The sequence below is a fragment of the Helianthus annuus genome, chromosome 15 (assembly GCF_002127325.2).
Source record: "Helianthus annuus cultivar XRQ/B chromosome 15, HanXRQr2.0-SUNRISE, whole genome shotgun sequence".
In the NCBI taxonomy this organism is placed as follows: Eukaryota; Viridiplantae; Streptophyta; class Magnoliopsida; order Asterales; family Asteraceae; genus Helianthus; species Helianthus annuus.
Window position 1 is genome coordinate 15048705 of NC_035447.2, and position 25763 is coordinate 15074467.

At 37.1% G+C, this 25763-nt stretch overlaps 1 protein-coding gene across 8 annotated transcripts; it reads right to left on the reverse strand.

Moving 5' to 3' along the window:
- Nucleotides 1–1280: 1280 nt before the first annotated feature.
- LOC110910851 (zinc finger MYM-type protein 1) lies at nt 1281–25454 on the reverse strand. 8 transcript variants are annotated; one of them, XM_022155432.2, is made up of 5 exons: nt 25249–25454; nt 24907–24951; nt 8343–9119; nt 1690–1813; nt 1281–1587 (listed from the first exon to the last, which is right to left on the reverse strand). In XM_022155432.2, exons 3-4 carry the CDS (start codon nt 9111–9113, stop codon nt 1733–1735), a joined length of 852 nt encoding a protein of 283 aa, XP_022011124.1. In that variant the 5' UTR covers nt 9114–9119; nt 24907–24951; nt 25249–25454; the 3' UTR covers nt 1281–1587; nt 1690–1732. The 8 variants fall into 8 exon arrangements, 5 of the variants coding, with proteins under 5 accessions (XP_022011124.1, XP_035840087.1, XP_022011125.1 ...); XM_035984194.1 differs by lacking the exon at nt 25249–25454 and adding an exon at nt 25058–25236; XM_022155433.2 differs by lacking the exon at nt 25249–25454 and adding an exon at nt 25027–25236.
- Nucleotides 25455–25763: the final 309 nt, after the last annotated feature.

The window sequence follows — 25763 nt, forward strand, 5'->3', positions numbered from 1 at the left end:
TAAGATAAATATGACATGATTTCATTTTTGGACTAAAATGGCAATAAAACTGAAACCACGGGGACCCAGATGCAAAAAATTTGAGTTTTGGACTAAAGTGGCAAAAGTGAACAAACCACAGGGACCAAAATGGCAGTTTACTCTTAATAATAACTAGTTTTAATAAAGTCGCGCGTTGCGGCGAAACATAGTAAACGATAATATAAAACAAAAGTTATTTTAAAATGAAGTTTGTTGTTTAGATAGTCAAATCGTCATAGTCGGTTCAATTTATCATCGTACCATTTTATGATACCAAATATATACTCTAATTTGAATATAAATTCATTTTTGACAATATTTATACTTGATTGTCGAAAAAAACCAAGCAAAACTACATATTTAGGTTTTTAGAAAAAGTTAACGAATGTAATTTATTTAAGAAATATCAAATTAAATAATAAAAGACATATGATTTGAAAAAAGGAAAAAGATGATTTAAAAAAAAGAATCGTTATCAAGGAAATATGATTTAAGAAAAGGAAATACGATTTTAAAACAAAAAAATATTAAAAAATTAAAAAAAAGTTTACGAAAGTAAGGTATTAAAAAATACAAAATTAAACAATAAACAAAATATGATTAAAAAAAAGAAAAAAATATATTTAAGAAAAAAACAATTACTAAAAAATAAAGGGCCATGTTACTAAAAAAAGGAAACATGATTTTAAAATAAAAAATATTAAAAAAGTTTACTAAAGTAAGGCATTAAAAAATACAAAATTAAACGATAAGGAAAATATGATTTAATAAAGAAAAAAATAATTATTATATAGAAAATGTGATTTAAAATGAGAAAAAAATACATTTGAGAAAAAGCAATTATTAAAAATCAATGGCCATATTACTATTCATGGCCCTTCACCACTTATATATATAATGAACTTCCATCAATGCTACTAATTAAATATAAATATTCCAAATCAATAATTATATAAGTCCATTCATGTTTAATAAATAAATATGCACTTAGTAGGACATATAATACACTAGTGGGGAACCCGCGCGTTGCAACGGAGTTAATAATATTGCATTGGTCGACAATATGTGACGGAAACATGATAACCATCAGGCAATCAGGTGGTCCGAGAAAGTGAAGTAAGGATCTCATGGGAGGTCATGGTACAACCTTATACAAATATTATATCTACTTATACAAAAAGGTTTATCCATTTAATTGTGTAATGAAAGTATCAAATTCTTAAATCTGACCAGTTTGTCTGGTTTTGTAAAGACTAAACTAAAAATAAACACTTAGATTAAAATCAATATCACCAACTTATTAATACATGTATAGCTTCAAGTTCAAACGAAATCAAGGCTTAAAAAATTCGTAATACAACAAATTTAGTTATTAGAACAAAAGAAATACACATTGTTCCATGTTTATCACACTTCTCAAACTACCCAACACCATGCGCATGTACCATTTGTAGAAAGTCATGTACCAAGCAAAGTATCACGCTGGAAACATTTCTCATTGCAAGTCTAAATTCCTTAGCATCATATTTCAGCGACATGCCATTGGACGATTCAGAAAACTCGGCACTAAATGCAGGTAAAAATTGGTAGAAAGAGTGATTTTACCAACTACTCGGACAATTTATGGCATGAGCTATTAATTAAACTATATTTAGAAAATATACTGACCATATAGAGCATTTTCCATCTGTTGCTTCTACCTGAACCCGACTTAAGAGCTCAATTTGCAAAAAACCACCAACGCAACGCACACTATAGGCTCGGGCAACTTGAACCTCTGTAAGCGATTTTCCTGTTTCCATAAAGTTTGTTTATGAATACATCAAAAGATACATACACATGTGCAAGATGGTGTATGCATATTTCTTAACGTGGTAGAACGACTCCCCTAGCTAATTAGGCAATTAACGGGTCAATGGATTATGGTTAAAATAGGAGGGCTGCCCAGGCCGAGTTGTGTTATATCATGTAAATACATTTTTTCGCCCATTTTCTAGCGTTTGGTTATAACAACTTAATGATTTGATTACGGAATGCTTTTTTAATATAGCACTATAAAACCACATCTTTTAGTTTTTCTATTTGAGCCTTTTGATTTGTTACATAATCGAAATTGACTCATGCATAATAACACAGGTAAAAAATGGCACCTATTAGAGGTGCAAATGAGCATACCTACTCGAGCTTGGCTAAAAAAATAGCTCGAAACGAGCCGAGCTTAAACGATCTCGAGCTTGAGCCCGAGCCTAAAAACGAGGTCATTTGGGAAATAATCCCGAGCTTCGCTTATCGAGCTCAAGCCGGCTCGGTAGCTTATACGAGCCCACTATTTATATAACTTTAATTAATATATCAAATATATATTTAGATAATAAGAAATACTATTTATAATATCATGAAAAAATAACTAACTTATATATGAAATAAAGATCATAACTAATATAAAGTTAATTAACAATTATTAAACGAGCCGAGCTTGAGTTATAAAAACAAAGCTTGAATCGAGCCGGGCTCGTAAGAAACAAGCCAACCATGGAAGGGATGCAAGTTTATTTCTGTTTTAACACAAAGATTATATACCAGTGTCTCTGGTGTTTCTAAATCATCATTTCTTGTACCTTTTAATAAATGATGTGGAGTCGAGATTTAGCTTTGTTCAGCAGTTTGATGAACTTCAAACCCTTTTAATGATTTTGATAGTGATTTTTTGGCTTGGGTCACAGGCTAGGGGAAAAATATCATCAACAACAGCACGAGCAACAAAGAAAGTAGAGTCTCAACTGTATCGTATATATCAACCGCCAGGTCATCAGCAGACTCCAGAAGCATAAAAAAACCTTGCTTGATTTGTGTAGAGCTGATGACATCAGAATATAGTGTTGAAAGAAGAACCGAGGCCATTTCTTTCTCCCTATCATGCCTGTCCATGGCCATTGACACAAGTCTCTTAATGAAGGATGGTAATCAGCTGACCCAAGTTCCCTGAGTTCAGATATAGCTAAATCAACATCACCAGTGGAGAAGTATTCATCAATGATGGATACCACTTTTCTTTTATATTCATCTAACGGGTCAGAAACGGCTCCTAAAATTTCATAAACATATAGCCACTCATGTGTACGCTACATCAGTGTCAAGGAGTTTTTCCCCAGTACCCTTGCCACCACCACCACTACCACTTGATTTCAAAGTTGCGATAACTTGCGCATGCAAATTAGCTCAAATTCATAAACATGAAAATAAAACATTAGCCGGCGAGTCACCTATAAGCTGGTTGGTTAACATTAGAGGTGTCAACGAGCCAAACCGTATGTAAAGTACTCGAGATCGGCTCGTTGAAAGCTCGAATCAAGCCGAGCTTAAACAAGCTATTGAGTTAGCCAGAATATATGGACAATTGCAGAGTTATAAGGACAACATGATGTCAGAATTGAGACCGTTTCACCATCTTGGTTTAAAGTATGAAACCCAAAATCAACTTCGTTTAATTTATACGGAATACATGTTTTAAAAGATGAAGATGAATCGTATCATTCAAGGAGGAAGGGTAGGCTAAGAAGAAAGGGGTTTCAATATTCACATGAGAAATCTTACTTGCTACTGAATTTTCTACTGGGAAAACCAAACATTCACCATCATCTACCACAAGATTCATTTGCCCGAATCCTAACAACCCCTGACTGACTTGCGACATAACCCTAAAGCCACCGTTGTTAGGGCTTCGCGTTGTCCACAACATACCACCGCCATCATCCGAACACCATTATCACTGACTCGACGTCATCTCAGAAGGACTTCTTAATATGTGGGGTGGCCGTTTCGACGGGGTTATTGAAAAGGAACAACTGAATTAAAGAATCTATTGATTGCATTGAAAGAGGAACTGTTGAGTTTAAGAACTGATAATGGAATTGAAGGGGAAGGGAACGGCGTAGAGAGAATCAATCAATATTGATAAATGGTGTATCCATTTTGTGTGAGGAGGGGCATAAAGGGAACAAAATGATAAAAAAAAACAGGCATTTTTAACTTGACCTTTTACATGTTATTTTAAAAATTGTGCAAGAAATTACATTTCGGTACATCTGAAATGCTTTATATAGGTGTATAGATATGTATAAGCTTCGGTTCAATTAAGTACCACAACGAGTTGTGAGAACCATGACAACTCATTTTACCCTTTCCCTATAATATATATATATATATATATATATATAGAAAAAGTGTATTGCACAAAATGGCTTTACGTACGTGATGTGAAATCGCATGTTATAAAATAGCATGGATGAAATCGCATGTGATAATTTTGATGAAATCGCATGTTGGTTTTTTATAACAATTTCGCATGTGGTAATTTTGATAAAATCGCATGTTAAAAAACCAACATGCGAAATTGTTACAAAAAACCAATATGCGATTTCAATGTGGGATGAAGATCTGACGGCTGAAATATTGCATACGTAATGTAGGATAAGGGCTCTTGTACGTTAACCTCTCTCTCTCTCTCTCTCTATATATATATATATATATATATATAGAAACGAGATTAGGAGAAAATGCTCAAAAGTGTGAGAACACATCCTGGCCCAACACGTGTCACGCGACATAGAGAAGGGTGGAGGGGCTTTTTTGTCCTTTCATATTTCTTTTTTTTAAACGCGTGTCACATCACCTTTCCATTTTTGGCGTTTATTAAATACGCGGCGTTTTTATTGTTTTTAGATCAGGATCATAGTAAATATTTTGGCGTTTTAAGTATGTTTGGCATTTTTATTATTTTTAGATCAGGATGCAGGCCTATAATGTAAAAAATATCAGTAATTTTCTTGATATTTATTTTATTATTTTTTTTTTCTATCAAGTGTTATGCCATGTAGGATACAGACCTATAATTTGACAGGCAATTATGGCGTTTTGAAAAGATAAATAAATTCTATTTTCCATGTAGTGACTTTTAATATAATAAATGTTTGTCAATAATGTTACCGTCTCTTCATTTTACTGTTTAGCAATTACTGTTTCGTTCAATTTCATCTGTCAATTAGTGTTGATTTTTCGATTAATACTTTGTTTGGCGTTTTTGGCGTTTTATATAGCAACATCGTGCTTTGCTAGCATCCGTTCTCTCAGTTTTCACACTATTAGGCGTTTTGGTGTTTGTAGTTTTTGGCGTTTAATACTCAATATTTTTAAATTAGTAGAGAATTAGATAACAAACAACAGAGAATTAGATAACAAACAATAGAAAATGAAACAAAATTAAAAATTATAATCTAATTTCTCATCCAAATCTTCACTGTCATCAGCCTTTTCTACTTTAACTTTTTTTAGCGTTTTGAACCTGTTTTTGAATACCTTATGTAGATCCTTATTTTCCTACATAACGCCCGTCTTTAGAAGATGCTTATTTTTTGTGGCATCCTTTATTGTGGGTTGATATATTCTTGTTTGATGACATGTTGAAAACCAACGCCTGCTCTAATGTATTGATCCCTTCATGCCATCAATATATCCATCAAGAACAAAGTGACATGATGACATATCAGTGTCATCAGTCTCTTTTTCTTGAATATTTGTCCATCTCATTCAGCAAAAACTTATAGAGATATCCACCTCAGAGAAGAATCCATTCAGTGAAACTTCATTCAGAATAATACTCACTATAGAAGAAACAAGGTTATGCATCTGTGGCTTTTTAACTATTATTTTGGCGCTTTTAAAGTAAATGGTTTCTAGGAAATATAGCGTTTGTTTTTGGTTTGTGATCAGTTGATTGTGCAGAGACGTCTCTTTATAGGATGTTTTTGGCGCATAGTTTAGGCGTGATTTTATTTATAATAAATGATATTAATAAAGTAGCCGTCTTTTCAGTTACTGTGTATTTTTACTGTTTTTGTTCAGCTTTTTATGAGTTTTTAGGGTCATAGACTTTCCATCTCCCAAGCTTGGCGTTTTTTAATGGCTTTAAGTAGTTTTTGGCGTTTTTTTTTTCATTTTTTTCTTTTAATAATACTTCTGCAAATTACTTTTATTATAGTTTGGGAGTTTTTGGCGTTTTACTGCATTATGGCGTTTCACAAACATTATGACAGTTTGGTGTTTTATTAATATAATGTATTTTTTTATTCTAAGTTGAAAGATACATAACAAACAACAGAAAAAGAAAATTAAAAAAATAAAAATAGAAACAATTCATCTTCCAAATCTTCACTATCATAGTCTCTTTCTTCTTTGAAACATGTTCACTGGCGGTTTGGCTTTGTCATGCTCGTGTTTTTGTGGCCGTTTGGAAAGACAAGATGACATGAGTTTTTTGTTTGAATATGTATATTCAAACAACTCATCAGTGTCATTCGTCTCTTCATGCCATTATAATATTCATCAATAACAAAACACAAAAAATGACATAAGTCTGACACCAGCATCTTTTTGTTTATGATTTGTCCAAATTCGTGCAGCAAAATGTTATTTGAGTCACAGCACCTTAGGGAAGAATGCATTCTTCGAAACTTTGGCGTAGAACAATATTGAATAGACAAGAAACGATATTTGCCATTTTTGGCGTTTTACTGAGGAAATAGTGTATATGAAAGAAACGTCGATTTTTTGGAATCTTTGATGTTTGAGTGTTCTGGCGTTTTCTAAGATGATTGGTATATAGTAAAATATGGCGTTTTTTTAGTAGGTGTGTTTGATGTTTTGGGAATTTTGACGTTTGTAAGATGAATGGTATATAGTAGAAAATATGGCGTTTCAGGCTCTGGGGGTGTGATTTTATGTCTGGGATGTTTTTTTATATAGGGATGTGTTTTAGTCCGTAATGGCGTTTTATTCATTAGTTTGGTGTTTTGGTATAGAAGTGTTAAGACCTTTTTACCCTTAATGAAGCGCATCCACGTAATAAAATTGATGTTATTTACGAAAACGCCACTGCGCCAATCTAGTCCATAGATTGTTTTCATCGGACGATCCATACGTGTTCTCACCGTTCTCACACTTTCCACCGTTTTCTCTAAATCCTGACCCTATATATATATATATATATATATATATATATATATATATATATATATATATATATATATATATATATATATATATATATATATATATAGGGGAAGGCTCAAATGAAAACCACTTTTTATTGTGAAAACTCGAAAACTAATTAAAAAAAGCCAAAAAAACATACAAATTTTTTTTTTTTTTTTGCAAACCAAAATTCGCAGGTTTTTTTTATATATAAAAAAAATTTGTGTAGTGCACATGTGTAATACTACACATGTGTATGTGTACTACACATGTGTATTATTACACATGTGCACTACACAATTTTTTTTTTTTTGAAAAAAAGTTTTTTTTATATATAAAACCCAGCGATCTTTATAAAAGAAATTGAAAAAAAAAATTTTGTGTGTTTTTTAGGCTTTTTTTAATTAGTTTTCGAGTTTTCACAATAAAAGTGGTTTTCATTTGAACCGTCCCCTATATATATATATATGTATGTATGTATGTATGTATATATATATATATATATATATAGAAACGGGATCAGGAGATAACGCTCAAAAGTGTGAGAACGGTGAGAACACATCCTGGCCCAACACGTGTCACGTGACGTGGAGAAGGGCGAAGGGGTTTTTCTGTCTTTTCAATCTTCTTTTATTTTCCCAACGCGGTATAATATTTTCTGGTTTCTAAGTTTTTTTTTGGCGTTAATTGTATTTATTAAACTTTTTGGTGTTGAATTAATTGTTTTTGTCTCATAGATAATTTTTTGGCGCTATAGCGTTTTCTAGTCAATTTTTTTGGCGTTTTGTGTTGTTTTTGTATAAAAATTCACTACGAGTCATTAATATTTGCATAAGATTACAATAAGACCAATTTTTTGGCGTTTAGTGAATTTTTTGGCGTTTAATACTTTTTATAACAGTGGCGGACCCAGGAATTTTTCCATGGGGGTGCGGAACATTTTTAAAAATTTTAGGCCCCTAGGTACATAAGTATAAAAATCGGTTGTATCCGATCGGGTCGGTCATGTAAGACAAAAGAACATCAAACTAAATTATATATTTGTCAAACACGTCAATCCTTTTCAAACTTAACCCATAACGTGCCAATATATCATGAATAGCCGTTTTGAGTGTTATTGCGCTTGTCTCTTTGACATGAACAAGCCCAATAAAACGCTCCTTAACAATCCCAACTTTATCAACAAAACGAATAACAACTGCCATTTGTTCTTTTTTTTATACATCACATGATCCATCTACTAATAAAGAAAAAACATCATCACCAAGTTCTTCTAAAATTTGTTTGATTACCTCTTGAGAATAACAATGTCTGATGTCCGCTTGAATTTTAGGACTTGTCATTTGGTTATTCGCGGGTGCATTCTCTAAGATAACGTTAGCAAGCTCTTCATTCATTTCACCCATGAGTTCTAAAAGCTCTAAGAAATTCCCTTTATTTAATGAATCTTTTGATTCATCATGTCCACGAAACGTCAATCCGCCATTCAACAACCTTTTCCCAAGCAAAGTAGAAGCACTAAGTCTAAGTCGGTATTCACGTTTCTCCTTAGTGGTCCTATTGTCCCATTGTGTGTATACCGCTTGATTTTCGTTAACTAAATCAGCACTCATTTGGAAACATTTGTTGTGGAGACTATTAACTAAACCAACATGATTTTTAAGTGACGCATGTACCTTTTTCCAATTGTTATACCCACCGCACATAAATGTGTCTCTATGATCTCCGAATTGGATCCTAAACAAATAGCAACATAAGCAAAACACGCGATCCGATTTTGAGCTGTACTCTAACCATCCCTTATACTCATGTTTGTCATACCATTCTTCCTTAAATTTTCTTAGCTCGTCACCTTGAAACGTTGTTTGTGGGAATTCGATACCTCTTGGTTGATATGGTCCTCTTAGTAAATATTCCCTTCTAATCTCATCTCGTTGATTCACGTTATATGATTCTATCGGCTTGCGATCATACGGATCCGAAGGAAGAGTAGCCACATCAACTAATTCGGAAGATGTATCCACCTTCCTCTTGAGAAATCGCGCCATAACGCCCCTACTCATGGTATCCTATAACATAATGTTTCAATTTTAATTTTCAACTATTCAATCAAATTCCAAATCACAATATACTTAAAAACTAACCGCTATACACATACACTTAAAAAACTAACTATTTTGACTCCAAAAAAGATCTTTTTCCATGAACCTTATATTTCCAGTTACATATGTTCATATATGTTTTTGTCAGTTACTATGCAACTATTCAACCACTAGCATTTAGTAATTAGTATATGCAGAGGAGATCAACAAACATCCGTAACAAACATTCATATATGGTTTCCTTTCCTATAACATAATCAAGCCCTAAAATTGTGTAATCATCCCTAAAAATCATCTAAATAAAATAATCATCTTAAAAATCATCTAAACAATTATACGCAACGTCAAAACACACGATTTTTCATACCTATTTATGTTTTTTATTACCCCTTTTCTCATATAATATCAAGAAAAGTCATATAAAAAACATAAAAGCTTACCGTTTGTCGGTGTCCGGTTGGTTTGGAGCGGATTCCGGTCACGTTGATGTCGGATTCCGGCTGATATCAGCTGCTGATGTTGTTGCTGTGATGGTCGATGGACGCTGATGAAGATGCAGTCGCACGCACAGAAGGGACGCGGGAGAGTAATTGAAGTTGAAGGGTTTTGGGCTTATTTTAATTGTTTTAGTTTTAATTTAGGTGGGTTAATGGGCTAGATTATTATTGGGCTATTGATAAGTTTATATAATGGATTTGGATTGGGTTTAGGTAGTATAAGTTTATATAATATAAGGTTGTTTTTTTAAAAGAAAAATTTGACTTTACTAATTCTTTTTTAATACAATCCATAATATTTTTTACCTAAGGTGTGCGGACGAAAAAATCCCAAGGGGTGTGGACGAATAAATCCAAGGGGTGCGGTCGAAAAAATCCAAGGGGTGCGGACGGGATTTTGGTCGGATAATAACACTATTTCTTTTTTTCCCCGGGGGTGCGCCTGCCCATCTTGGCATGGTGGTGGGTCCGCCCCTGTTTTACAAGGTGCTTTGCCAGCACCTGTTCTCCTAGTTTTCATACTTCTAGCGTTTTGGTGTTTGTAGTTTTTGGCGCTTTATATAATAATGTAGTTTATTTGTAGAGAATTAGATAACAAAACAACATATAACTTGATATCAAAACAGTATAAAATGAAAATAAAAAAATAAAAAATGGTAATCTAATTTCACTTCCGAATCTTCACTGTCATAAGCCTCTATCTTCTTGAATTTGTTTTGGCGTTTTGAACCTTTTTTGAATATTTTAGCTAGATGCAAACTTTCCTATATAAACCCCGTATTTTCCAGAAGAGGCTGCTTAGTGGCATCCTGTGTTTTGGTGTGATATTTTTGTTTGGTGGCATGTCATTGAAGATCAACTCTTGCTTGATGCTATTTATAATAATGGAGTCCAAAATAGCATTTTACACTTGTGTTGATCCCTTTATTCCATGCCGATATTCATCAAGAACAAAGCTCACATGATGACATAGCACTGTCATCAGTCTCTTTTTCTTGAATATTTGTCCATCTCATTCAGCAAAATATTATTGAGATAACCCCCTCAGAAGATGAATCCATTTCAGTGAAAGCTTTGCCATTTGTGGCGTTTTAAAGTGAGTGGTTTCTAGAGGATGTGGCGTTTGTGTTTTCTGGGTGTGATCAATTTCTTTGTGTATAGACCCCTGTCTTATAGGAGTTTTTTGGCGCATAGTTTAGGCGGGACTTTTTTATTGTAAAAAATGATAGTAATAAAGTAATTGTCTTTTCGGTTACTGTTTTTGTATTTATTGTGTTGATAAGCTTTTATCAGTTTTACAGGTGATAGACGTCCCATCTTCTAAGTTTGGCGTTTTTTTAAATGGCGTTATGCAGATCAAGAAGACAAAATACGATAACGGAGTAAATAAAATATTAAGCAGGAAAAATAATTTTTGTTATTTTTGGCGTTTTGTACGTAATAACCATTTTTAGTATTTTTTTTTTTTTGGCGTTTTGCTAATAAAGAGAGAAATATATCATTTAATTATCTTAAAAAAAAGGAGATTACACAGAAGAAAAAAAAGAGGAAAAAAATTAAAAGCCTTCTTCAGAAGGTACTTTATCCGAATAGTATCCATCACTTGCGTCATCTTCTTCCTCCTCGGAGTTTTCATCTGGATCTTCATCCATGTCATCACCTTCACCTTCATCAGCTTCTTGTTCCTGAAGATTCTGAAGCCTCCACTTAAACATGTCTTGCATTAACTCCAATTTTGAGTCTATTTCTGTGTTGGTACAAGTGGCGTTATGCAATTCTTCCACGAAACCAATACGCTGCTTTGTCATGATGTTTTCTAGCCAGTAGACTTCCTGTTCTCCGCTGTCGTATGCAACGGTCACCATATCTGTTTCATTATCAAAACGCCATGATGTCATGACAGGGTCCGGCTTCACATCTGCTTTGATTGGACCAAATTTCCTAGTTAATGCTTTCATAAGCATATGTGTTTCATGGCATTCGTTGTCTAGAGCGATGCCAAGGGATAAGATTGCCCTCTGTATCTCTTCTTCCATCTTCAGAATTGCCCTGACCATCTTAAATACACCCTCCTTCTGTTGTCAAAACGGAGGACGTACCGCCTGATTCCCAGAGTGTATCTCCAAGAAACGATTGTTGCCAGGTGATAGACGTCCCATCTTCTAAGTTTGGCGTTTTTTTAAATGGCGTTATGCAGATCAAGATGACAAAATACGATAACGGAGTAAATAAAATATTAAGCAGGAAAAATATTTTTTGTTATTTTTGGCGTTTTGTACGTAATAACCATTTTTAGTTTTTTTTTTGGCGTTTTGCTAATAAAGAGAGAAATATATCATTTAATTATCTTAAAAAAAGGAGATTACACAGAAGAAAAAAAAAAGAGGAAAAAAAATTAAAAGCCTTCTTCAGAAGGTACTTTATCCGAATAGTATCCATCACTTGCGTCATCTTCTTCCTCCTTGGAGTCTTCATCTGGATCTTCATCCATGTCATCACCTTCACCTTCATCAGCTTCTTGTTCCTGAAGATTCTGAAGCCTCCACTTAAACATGTCTTGCATTAACTCCAATTTTGTGTCTATTTCTGTGTTGGTACAAGTGGCGTTATGCAATTCTTCCACGAAACCAATACGCTGCTTTGTCATGATGTTTTCTAGCCAGTAGACTTCCTGTTCTCCGCTGTCGTATGCAACGGTCACCATATCTGTTTCATTATCAAAACGCCATGATGTCATGACAGGGTCCGGCTTCACATCTGCTTTGATTGGACCAAATTTCCTAGTTAATGCTTTCATAAGCATATGTGTTTCATGGCATTCGTTGTCTAGAGCGATGCCAAGGGATAAGATTGCCCTCTGTATCTCTTCTTCCATCTTCAGAATTGCCCTGACCATCTTAAATACACCCTCCTTCTGTTGTCAAAACGGAGGACGTACCGCCTGATTCCCAGAGTGTATCTCCAAGAAACGATTGTTGCCAGGTGATAGACGTCCCATCTTCTAAGTTTGGCGTTTTTTTAAATGGCGTTATGCAGATCAAGATGACAAAATACGATAACGGAGTAAATAAAATATTAAGCAGGAAAAATATTTTTTGTTATTTTTGGCGTTTTGTACGTAATAACCATTTTTAGTTTTTTTTTTTGGCGTTTTGCTAATAAAGAGAGAAATATATCATTTAATTATCTTAAAAAAAGGAGATTACACAGAAGAAAAAAAAAGAGGAAAAAAAATTAAAAGCCTTCTTCAGAAGGTACTTTATCCGAATAGTATCCATCACTTGCGTCATCTTCTTCCTCCTTGGAGTCTTCATCTGGATCTTCATCCATGTCATCACCTTCACCTTCATCAGCTTCTTGTTCCTGAAGATTCTGAAGCCTCCACTTAAACATGTCTTGCATTAACTCCAATTTTGTGTCTATTTCTGTGTTGGTACAAGTGGCGTTATGCAATTCTTCCACGAAACCAATACGCTGCTTTGTCATGATGTTTTCTAGCCAGTAGACTTCCTGTTCTCCGCTGTCGTATGCAACGGTCACCATATCTGTTTCATTATCAAAACGCCATGATGTCATGACAGGGTCCGGCTTCACATCTGCTTTGATTGGACCAAATTTCCTAGTTAATGCTTTCATAAGCATATGTGTTTCATGGCATTCGTTGTCTAGAGCGATGCCAAGGGATAAGACTGCCCTCTGTATCTCTTCTTCCATCTTCAGAATTGCCCTGACCATCTTAAATACACCCTCCTTCTGTTGTCAAAACGGAGGATGTACCGCCTGATTCCCAGAGTGTATCTCCAAGAAACGATTGTTGCCATTTTTTGGCGTTTTGGTTAAGTTGGTGTTTTTGGTTAAAGATGTTTTTTTTTTTTTTTTGCAGAATTGGATATAGATTGAAGTGATTATGGAAGCTATGTTTTACCTCGTTTATATAATGCTGTTTTTGGCGCGTGATTTAGGAGTGAATTTCTTCTAATAAATGTTAATAACTGAAATTCAGTTATTGTGTTATCTCATCTTCCTGTAATATCCAACGCGTTTTATCACTAATTTTTGGCGTTTTGTTTTTAATGGCTTTTTTTTAATGGCATTTTATCATTTGATGGCATTTTGAATATGAGCAGTAAAAGACCCTTTTACCCTTAACGAAGCGCGTCCCACATAAGAAAATTGATGTTATTTACGAAAACGCCACCGCGCAATCTAGTCCATGGATTGTTTTGATCGGACGACCCATAAGCGTTCTCACCGTTCTCACACTTTTCACCGTTTTCTCTAAATCCTGACCCTATATATATATAGGATTCGGTTTAAGGAAGAAAGAAGCCCACTTGTGAAAACCATAAGAACCTATTTCAACCAATTAAAACGCGTCATGTCACAAAAAGAAAAGGACATTTTAGAAGGGTAATTTAGACATTTTACCTTTCATTTATTCTCTTTACACTGACATCTTTTTCTCTTTAAATCATATCAGTCTCTCTCCTCCGTAACAAAAATCATCTTTCTTTCCTTCATGACAAAAACCAGATCTAAATCTATTTTAAACTTAAATTTTCCTTCGTAACAAAACTAGATTCAGATGATCTAAACCTAAACTCCCCATCTCACCTTCTTTCTTTCGTTGCAGCCCCAACAGCAGCACCACCACGCACCATCATGTGTTTGAAAGAGAATGAAGAAGACAGAGAGTAGGATGGATATATATATAGGGGAAGTGTGACAACCCGTATTCCCAAGGTTAACCTTGTTTAAACTCGTGACACTTGATTTGTATCGCTATTATTCATGTCCTTCTATACTTCGTCTTTGTGTCTACATTTTCTTAAGTATAACTAAAACTGTTTAATTACACCTAATCACTACGAATAAATGGTCGTGAGTTGTTGCATACCAATAATAAACGTCACGGTTATACGCATATGTTCCGTCACGTATCATAACTATATGCTAAGTATTTGTTAGATTATTGTTACACGTTAAACGACCGCAACCCTTTCTTCGTTGCATTTCACCTCGGCCCAAACCCCCTCATCAGAGAGTCCGGTTGCCAGCCCAATATAAAGCCCAAGGGCAGGGCCGAATCGCTATATAGTGTTTTCGAATGCATGCTTTATGGTTGCAAACACAAAGATACACCCAAAACCCTAGCACACCCTCTTGTAATTCGCTGCGGCAATCTTGGATTTGGAATTAATCTCTCGCCCACCTCTTGTCTTATCCGCTAACTGGTTAGTATCACACACCCGAATTACATGTATTACGCGAACTTGAATGTAACCGATAGGTGTTTGTGACCTTGGCTTATGTTTTAAACTTGATTGTATATATATTTGATTTGTTGATAATGATTGTTGATTGTGTGATATAATATGGAAGATCCGATTTGAATTATGGTTATAAACAAGAGATATCACATGGGTTTGACAATTGTGAATGAAACAAAAGCTAAGTGGCAGACAACTTAGATTAGGCAATTCCTTTATTGGACCACTTGATCTCATTAGGCTGACATATCACATGGTATATAGACTGTTTGATTGAATGCAATAATGAATCTCATGTGAATATATTGAATGACTAATTCTTTTGTCAAAAGCATGGCTGACAATATTAACACAAATCACAATTCTACTGGGCCTCAACTTTTTGAACAAGTAAATCACGTGATGTATTATTTGATTGAATTGAGCAATTGGGCAACGTGTAACCGATTTCATGAATTAAGGCCTAGGGGAAATGATCGCATATGTTCACAGATATTGCACATCGATGTGATTTAATAAACTAGTTGAACACTTGGGCTTCGCATCAACTTAATTTGGGCCGTAAACCACCAGTCAGCCACACAGTCCTATGCGGACTGCTGGGCCATTTGGGGCCAGGTCTGGGATTGGGTTGCACACCCTCAACTTGTCGCATGTCACTCGTGGGCCTAGGGCTCGTCTGGGCCACGGGTCCAGCCCTTTGCACAGAAGCCCAGTCACACAAGTTTTAGGGAGGGGTTGGCTTTGGTCAGGTTCTGCATGATAATTAGGCCGTCCATTTTCAGGACATATGTATTGGTTTGCAAATTGTTTATTGAGACATGAAGTTGAAATATAGAATCATATGAGGCCCAGATACTTGCTAGATGAATACGTGTTGGTAATTGACTAATTACGTTGCATGATTTCTTGTCACAACTTATATGCTTACCTGAATGTGAACCAAACCACTTGACATGTACCATGGTGTGATATTAACTTGTGTTGTGATTGAAACTAGGACCCAAACACTTGCTATGACTTGCGTAATGATATGCGTTCTGCTTATTTGTAAACTGTGTGATAAATGCAAAGAACACATGTTTCACGTGTACACGAAACTGACTGTCTCTGGTAACCACGATAGGATTTGATTGATCAACTGTTTAACGAGTAACTAATCTTACCGAGCAAACCAAGGTGAGTTCACTGCACTTTTCTAAGCATGCGTCCCGGTGGTTTGGGACATCTGGTAAACGTTTCTAAAGGGAATACTGGGTAAACTGTTTATTTGGGATGTTGGTTATTGAACACAGTATAAATCATGTAAGACCCCATACATCTACCATGTTGCTGAAGAAGCAACGAGGTATTTAGTTGATAGCGCTATTAGGATTGGCACCCTCACACCGGGCCGAAAGGACGGGCGTGAACTAATTACCTGGACTTCATGACCAATGCCTAGTTAGAGGCATTGGGGTTGGGCATTCTCATCGTGTACATATAAGACCCCTTACATATATTCAAGGTTGTTTGATACCTTGACCTCATGACCAATGCCTAAATGGAGGCATTGGGGTTGGGCATTCACATCTAGTCGCCACATACGGTAATCGAGTTAATAACAACATCAAATCAAATCATCGAAACTGTGCAACGTTTTAATATGGTAACTGGTATTTAAACACGTTAACAAAACTTTGAACTCACCAGCGTCGTCTGACACACTTGTCTGCATGCTTGCAGGTCTGTAGGGTTATATCAGTTAAGAGGAACTGAAATGAGCATGCAAATCGCAATATTATTGTGGGTGCACACACAATAATAATGTGGGGTGCATGTGAGTCCCAGTGAGGCTTAACAAGTGGAAAAGGGGTTCCGTTCCGTTATTTGATCGATAAGAAACATAATAGTCTATAGGAGTCATAGCAGTGATTGTCTCTTACTCGAACATCATCTTTTCGCTCCTCTCTGAACCCTTACGAATCTCGATGCTATCGAGTTGTACTTGAACACACATCTGAACGCCTAACGAAACGTGTAGAATGTTAGGTGCTTGCACGAACGTCCTTGAGTTGGTTTATACCTTTCTCGCTTCTCTTCGTTTGATGGAACTCTATGTATTGACGTCTTAGACTCCGAAGTGTGATCACTTCTGCAACACTCCCGCAGCATACCGCGCATTACTCAATTGACCTGCTAGATCGATGGACAAAAGGGTGAGCGTAGTATTTTACCGACCTCAGTAATTGGAGAACCCTGATTATCGGCAACGAACACCAGCAAAGTGACTACAACCGAATCTCCAACCCTAGTCAGCGACTGATGTGAGACAACCATTACGAACCAATCAGGACATAAGCGATGACAACTGACTGTAGAATGGAATGTGAAACTCCCCGCACGGAGAGTAGTGCCTTAGCACGTACCATGGAATGTGAAGAGGTGGACCCTGTCGGTGAAAGATCGTAGAGCTCCGTTTCAAACAACAGCATTAGAGGCAATAGTCACGACAACATCAAGGTATTTGTAATGGTAACCAACAGTATGGAAAATGAAGGTGCCTACGACTAGAGTGGTCGTTGTTAAATCAAACGACAACAACCAAGGGAACGACGGGCGTACTGGAAATCCTCGCAACGAGTACAACAACCCTGGAAATGATGCTCATGGAGGGACATTTAGGATTGGCGTGGGCGACGCCAAGATTATAACAACATGGTGGCCTACATGTTCTTGGTAACTAATCACTTCATCACTATTCTGCTTAACCCTGATGCTTCTTGAAACCGAACCTGTTGTGGAATCAACTAAGGGCAAGTCAAATGAAACCTTATATGTCCGTTGGGATGTAAACTCGACCTTGTGGGACAAGTGTTCGACGTCGACCTTCTTTCTACTATCCCTAATAGTTACAATGCAGTAGTTAGTGTGGATTGGTTATGCAGAAATCACGCAGACATACCCGATGAGGAGAAATTTTTTTTTTTTTTTTTTGTGGAAAATCGTTATTTGTTCTAAAGCATCAGAGTGGTACAAAGGTTAGTGCCATTTAAGCCATGAAGACCAAGAAGTATCTACAGGGAGATTACCCCGCTACGTTAGCAACCGTTACTGATGTTAGGGTTAAGGAAGAGAGGATCGAGGATCCACCAGTTGTTCATGATTTCTCTCGATATTCTGCCCGTAGAATTTACCGGTCAACTTCCACAATTGTAGAAGAAGAATCTCAGTTGATCTCGCGCCAGATGCAACCCTGATTACTCATATTTCATACCGTCTAGCACCAGGAGGGTTGCAAGAACTGTTTAATCAACTACAGGAAGTATTGGACAAAAGTTTTGTCGGACCTAGTTTTTCGCTTCGGGGAGCCCCGATTATACCCGTGAAGATAAGCTTTATCGTTAGACATGTGTGCTGATTATCAAAAACTCATCAAGGTGACAGTCAAGAACTGTTCGTCTCGACCATGTGTTGACAACCTGTTGGCCAATTGCGAGGGTCGAACTTCTATTCAAGGATTGACTAACGAACGAACTATCATCAGAAGGGAGTCCAACAGGCGAATGCTCTTAGAACGGCATATCGAACGTAATACAGCCATTTCGACTTTGTACATCCTGATCATTGAGTTGATCAACGCACCAGCAGTTTTATGGACCACATGAATTGACCGTATTTATGGATGACGTTCTGGATCATTTCGAAGAGGAAGGGACATCATGGGCGGCATTTGTATCTTATTTTAGGGCTCCTGAGGGAAGAGCCACTCCGCGCGAAGTCTTGTTAAAGGTAACTTCTGGATTCGAGAGATACCTTTTTGGTCATATGATCAACAAAGTGGGAATACACGTGGATCTCGCTAAAGACCCATTTCGTTAGATATTGTTCGGCACCAAAGATCCCTTCGAGGATGCAGCAATTTCTTGGTCACACTAGACTCTATTGCAGATTCACCACAGGATTTTCGAAGATCACGTAGCTTAAATCTCTTTAGCACAGTAGGGTGCTGTGTTCGTGAAGGACAAAACAGGAGGACGTCTTTTCAGCTTTCGAATCCCAACTCTGCAATGTTTACACGCCGACACAACACGAGGAAGTGATGACTTACGTAATGGACTTACAGGAAGAACTGCACGAGTCACGAACCGCGGTGGAAGCCCTAGTCTTTGGATTTAAGTTGGAGGCATTACTTGGACGGTACCAAATGCACTACCTAGACCGATCACAAGGGCCTCCCGTGTAAGCTAAACATGTGATGGCACCGCTGGATGGAACTTTTGAATGAATAGGACCGTGAAACCTGGACGTGCACGAGCTTGGCAGCTTGCTATCGACTCTAACATACCTGATCAGACTCGTCTTGCTCAAACTGAAGAACTGAAGGAGGAGAGTTCTCAAGATTGACCCATGCGGGGCATGGGGAAGCAACCTTTGGCAGGTCGGACGATATTTGCTACTTCATGGAACGAATATGGGCCTCACTGTACAGCAACCTTAAGGAACTGGTGCAGGCGAAGCACACAGGCCTCGATATCCTATTCATCTGAGTTTTGATAGGATGTATTAAAACCGGAAGACCATGTACGGGTGACCGGGCCTGAAGGCCCACATAGCCACGCATGGGAAGGAAGTCTGGCATGTGGGAAGGTCAAGGTGGGATATTAACAATCAGAAACACATATATGGAAATGAGAACAGACTGCCATGGATTTTGTCACTAGCCTACTTACAACTCGAAATGGAAACATTATCACCTGGGTGATCGTTCATGGACTCAAGTTACCCGCACTCTTTCTTGCAATCAAGGAAAACTGACGAGTCTTCACAGTTGTGAATGTTCCTCTGAGATAGGCGGCTTTTAGATACGAATTTTAGGGTTTTTTGTCTAGCATTACCCTATATATATATATATATATATATATATATATATATATATATATATATATATATATATATATATATATATGGGAGCGATAAAATGAAAACCAACCCCAGTTGCGAGAACCGCGAGAACCACTCTCCACCAATCAGATAATGACAACTAAAAGGGTAATATAGTCATTTAATCAAAACCATCAAATCATCTCTCTCTCCTCTTAAAGTCTGACTAACCATCAAACCATCAAATCATTTCTCTCTCTCAAATTTAAATCACCTCATTTTCATCTTTCTCTCTCTCAAATTCATTCAACACCAACTTCATTCTAGAAACCTCCACACACGCAAACGTCTCCCACCTCCACCCCAACCCTAAAACGTCTTCCACCTTCCTCCTCCGGCAACATTCAACACCCCAACCTCAACCACCGGTGATTTTATATCTCCAGCCGATAACGGTGTGATGAACGTTGGTGGGGGGTTGCAGGTTTTGACCAAGCCGACACCCATTCTTATCCCCATATTGTTTCCTGTCCGGCGACTACGCCGACCAAAACCATCACCGCCGCCCCCTTCGTCGCCACCACCGCCGAAGAAGCAGACTCCAACTCCGGTAACTACTGGGTTTGTTTTGATTTTTGGGTATGTTTTTTTATTTTTTGATGGGTTTTGTGTGCTTCTTGGCTGGCTTCTGTTGATGGGTGCTTCTATTGGCTGGCTTCTGTTGAATTTTTAATGGGTTTTGTGATTAATAGAGATGTTGATGGGTGCTTCTGTCGGCTGGCTTTTGTTGGGTTTTGTGATTACATGTGACCGATTTTGCAAGCGGTGCCTCGTGGTGCCGGTGGTGCCCCGTGGTGCCGATTGATTTATTGGCAAGGATGACGATGGTGTGGCAAGGATGGTGGAGGGTAGGTTTTTGAACCTGCAACCCCACTTTTGCAGCCATGATTACTGGAAACTCTGAGCCAAACTATAACAGCCCTCCTAAAATATTTTTGGACACCCCTAAATGTCCTAAAATATACCTCGTACGCGAGAAACGGACCCTAAATACCCTTATACTTATTAAATTCAAGAAAAACAAAATTCAGGAGTTGCTCGCGGGGTGCGACCTCCTTACCCTCGTCCTTCGCGGGCCGCGACTGGCCTGGAGTGCCGGTCAAGGCAGACCGCCACAAGGCATGTGACTCATCAAGGCTAGGGCCATGACTGGCCAAGCCTATACTCGACATGTGCTCTCTCACGGGCCGCGGGAGAGTTAGCCATGGTTTACGCGGCCGCCCTAGTCCAGCCCTATAAATAGGAGATCGAGGCTCAGTTGTTCCTCGTTCAAAAATTCTGAATTCTCTCTAATATTCTGTACGCTATTACTATACTCGGGCATAATACCCACTATAAAGCGAAGCTCTACCTCGTTGTAAGTACTATAACCCTGCTATTACCCTACACGATCGATTTAGGATTCCGTAACGCATGTTGGCTCTGCCCGACTCAGTCGTTGGAATTCTGTCTCGTGTTACACCCGATTGATCTAGGGCTCCATAATGCATGTCAAAGCTCTGCCTGACTCAGCCATTGGAGTTCTGTCTCGAGTTGTACGGTTAATATGATTTGGGTTATTTTACTAACATGTGTGCATTGTTTAATTGTAATAGATAATAACCAGGAGATTCCCAGGAAGCTTTAGTTTTACTTAAATCTACAATGTGAGCCATCCCCTTTTATAAACTCTTTTTGTGAGTACATCTGCTTTTCGTAAACTGTTTTCACAAAACCTCAAATGATTTAAAAATATAACCTCCCAACGACGTTCGACGTACAAATTGCCACCTGAAGAACCGTTACCCTTAGTTCTGTTCTCTGTGATTGTACTTTTGAACTCAACAATCACGTTTTCCTGATCGATCTCATTTTGATGCAACTTGGTAGTTTCGATATCATAGTAGGCATGGATTTTCTTCGTGAAAATCGTGCTGAAGTCATTTGTTTTGAAAAGATGATTCATTTCTCTCTTGCTAATGGCGACCAACTCTGTGTTTATGGCAAAGTATCTTCGAAGGAACTAACTGAAACTCATGTCGTGCATTCAAGTAAGCAAGTATCCCTGAAAGGAATACATGGCTTTCTTGGCGCACATCGTAGTAACGGAGAAGGAAATGGAAAAGAAGCCGATGGAAAAGGTACTTGTGGTTCGTGATTTTCCTAACGTCTTTCCTTACGATTTACCCGGTCTACCCCCGAGTCGTGATATTGATTTTCATATCGAGCTCATTGCGTCGCTAAAGCCCCTTATCATCTCGCTCCGTTCGAAATGCGCGAACTTTATAGTCAGCTACAGGAATTACTTGATAAAGGCTTCATACGCCCTAGCACATCTCAATGGGGCGCACATGTCCTTTCGTGAAAAAGAAGGATGGATCGTTCCGAATGTGCATCGATTATAGGGAACTCAATAAGCTTACTATCAAGAATCGCTATCCCTTACCCCGAATCGACGATTTGTTTGATCAATTGCAAGGCGCTACGTACTTTTCTAAGATCGATCTACGCTCTGGCTATCATCAATTACGAATCCAGGAGGAAAATATCCCTAAAACCGCTTTTCGAACCCGCTATGGCCATTATGAATTCGTCGTTATGCCCTTTGGTCTTACCAATGCACCCGCGGTTTTCATGGATTTGATGAATCGCGTGTGTAAGCCCTTTCTCGACCGCTTCGTCATCGTGTTTACACTACTGGAAAACATGGTTTTTGTCATGTAAATTTTGGTTACAAAATGGTAGCAATTTCCTTATTGTCACCAGTTTGCCACCGAAAATACGGTGACAAAAACACCCGTGTCAATTGCCCTAATGCCACCAAATTGCCACCATTTTTATATTTTGCTACCTTATTTTACCACCACAAAATTGGTCAAAATTATTTGTCACCGCTTCATGTTTGCTACGCTCCGCCTTGTTTGCCACCGAGTTTGCCACCGAGTTGTGATGCATTTTCATACCATTTAGCCACTGATTTGCTACCATTTAACCATCGGGTTTTGTACGTTTTGATACCATTTAGCCACCGATATTGCCACCATTTAGCCACCATTTAGCCATCGGTTTTTGCACATTTTGATACCAATTAGCCACCTATGTTTCCACCATTTAGCACCGATATTGCCACCATTTAGCCATCATTTTTCACATAATTTGCGAGTTTTGATACCATTTAGCCACTGATATTGCCACCATTTAGCCACCATTTTTTACTCAATTGCTACCATTTATTTGCTACCATACTGATTACTGGAATATTGGTTTTTAATTTAGATTTCTTTTCTCCCTGCTATTTTCATCAAAAGTACATATCAATAAAACTACAAATAATATAAAAAAAGTCTAATAAAATCCCAAAATTATATAAAACATCATGTTTTCAAAAGCATATAAAAAATACCAACTAAAATATAAACTAACTAAAATTATCCTAGTAAGATAAACATCTAAACATTCAAAACCAAGTGTTTATAGCCTATCTTCGAACTGTAGCTGTTAACATAGCTTCAATTTGTGACATCCTATCAAGCAACGCATCTTTTACCACCTTATCTTTTTCTTTGTCAGCTAACAACCCCGCAATAATTCCATTGAACCATTCTTTTTCTTCATCTTTTTCCTTAACAAGCTCCTTAATAACTAAGTTCAACTTTTCAATCTACAAAACAACCTTTCTTTTGGGTGGTGGTGTAGTGGGTTTAAGTTTTAGGTTATTGGTCACTTGTCACTCTATAAAGCATTGTTACATTTATTACAATTAGGAGCCTTTGTAGAATAACTTAACCCTATCTTACTACCAATTAATTATAAGGCACCAATTCTTAAATTCAGATCTCAATTTTAACAAAGTCATGCCTAGCCACTGATCTTAAGCTTGAGTTATCTAGAAGGACAATCTTCAGATTTTAATTATAACGATTTTATTAACAAAAAAAAATGAAAAATTACGTTTAAGTTGCTTTGAATTTCAACAAATCAAAATTAAAACCACCTATAATTTTCAAAGGTACTTTTCAAAGTGCCACACATTCCTTCTGCAAATTCCCTAGGACAGAACAAAGGTTACCTGATCTTTGCGTAGCAGTGAACTTGTTATTGAAAGAAAAGAATATAAGTGAAAACAACAATAAGAATAAGAATACAAAGAAACACTTTGTAAAACGCAGCAGCGGCTGCGTTTTGATTATCGAGATGCAATAAGTAGCTGAAAAGAGGAAGATTATGATCCATAACAAGTGTTGGGTATTCGAACAAAGGATCAGAAGAAGATGAACAAACGAAAATATGAAGAACTGAAGCCTGTCGCGCGTCGCAACAGGTCTGAGTGTCCTTTCCGCGTGCCGCGAATCCTAGTTGGGCCGACTTGATTGTTTTGGGTAGCGCCATGGGTCACGATACCCATGGGCTTACCTACCGCGGGCCGTGAAAGTCTCCGATCCCATCAGAATTACGATAATAAAACTTTCACGGCCCACGGTAGGTAAGCCCATGGGTATGGTGACCCATGGCGCTACCCAAAACAATCAAATCGGCCCAACTAGGATTCGTGGCACGCGGAAAGGACACTCAGACCTGTTGCGACGCGCTACAGGCTTCAGTTCTTCATATTTTCGTTTGTTTCATCTTCCTCTTTTCAGCTACTTACTGCATCTCGATAATCAAAACACAACCGTTGCTGCTGCGTTTATGCAGCCGCTGCTACAACGTTTCAGAAAAAGATGAACCGAAAGATGGATGTGGCAGAGTTTTGTGAGGCTTGTGTTTCTTTGTGAGGCGCGCTTACTAAACAAGCTTGTTTTTAAGTTCAACACACATTCTTTTTAATATGTTCTTCTTTATGTAACTTGTTTGTTATCCTTATATTTGTCTGTTCTGTTTTTATAATTTTTAATGTGAAAACATATTTAGTCTCAACATGCACAGTTGGTTTCTGGGTTACATGTAACATAACAAACAATATCAACTTTACACATCAAACTTAACAATATCAAAACCCCTATCTGATTAATCACAAACCCTATCATCATCTGAACATTCAATAATCCATAAAACAAACACTCAAAATCATGAAATTGAAGTTACCTTTCAAGCAGAAGCACAAACAGAACGTCAATCCCGCACCAGCAACTGGAAAATAAATCAAACGTTTGTTAACCATCTATTGAAAAAAAAAACCAATTACACATGAATAATCGTTCAAACCAGAACTATAAAATAACTGATATTCCAATACTATGTAGATGATTGATTCCACAACAACTGATATTTGAAGAAAAGAATTCAATCATGGAGATAAGGAAATTGCATTCAATTAGGGTTCTAGGGTCTCAATCGGAAATAGCTTGTTGGAGTGGACGAGGATTATAATCAATTGTTAGATAATGCAAAAGATATATAAATAAGTCATGTGAACAAGAATCATACCTTCTGCAGAAGTTCAGTTCTTTGACTCTGATGGAATGATGTATAAGGGTGAATAGTTTTATGTTTCTTGTTTTAAATTTTCAATTAAAACCCTAATTTGCCGTTCAAAAAAGTGGAGAGGCTGAGTCAATTGTGGATAATATATCCCTAAACAAAAATATTCCCCTTAAATTTTATGTTCACTAATATAGTGGCAATTTAACCACACCTTTTTATTTTTAGATTTTTCTCATGAATTTGTAATCTAAAACAAATGGTCACAAAACTTTTTATCACTTAGCTACCGTGCAATAACAAATACACCTCATTCTTATTGTGGTGGGAAATTAGTGGCTAAATTTGCTACCATTTTTTTTGGTGACAAATTTTGGTGACAATTGCCCATTTTTCTAGTAGTGTTATAGATGATATCCTTATCTATTCGAAGTCGAAAGCCAAACATGCGCAACATCTCTGTTTGGTACTCGAGCTTCTCCAAGGGAATCGCCTCTACGTCAAGTTCTCCAAGTGTGAAT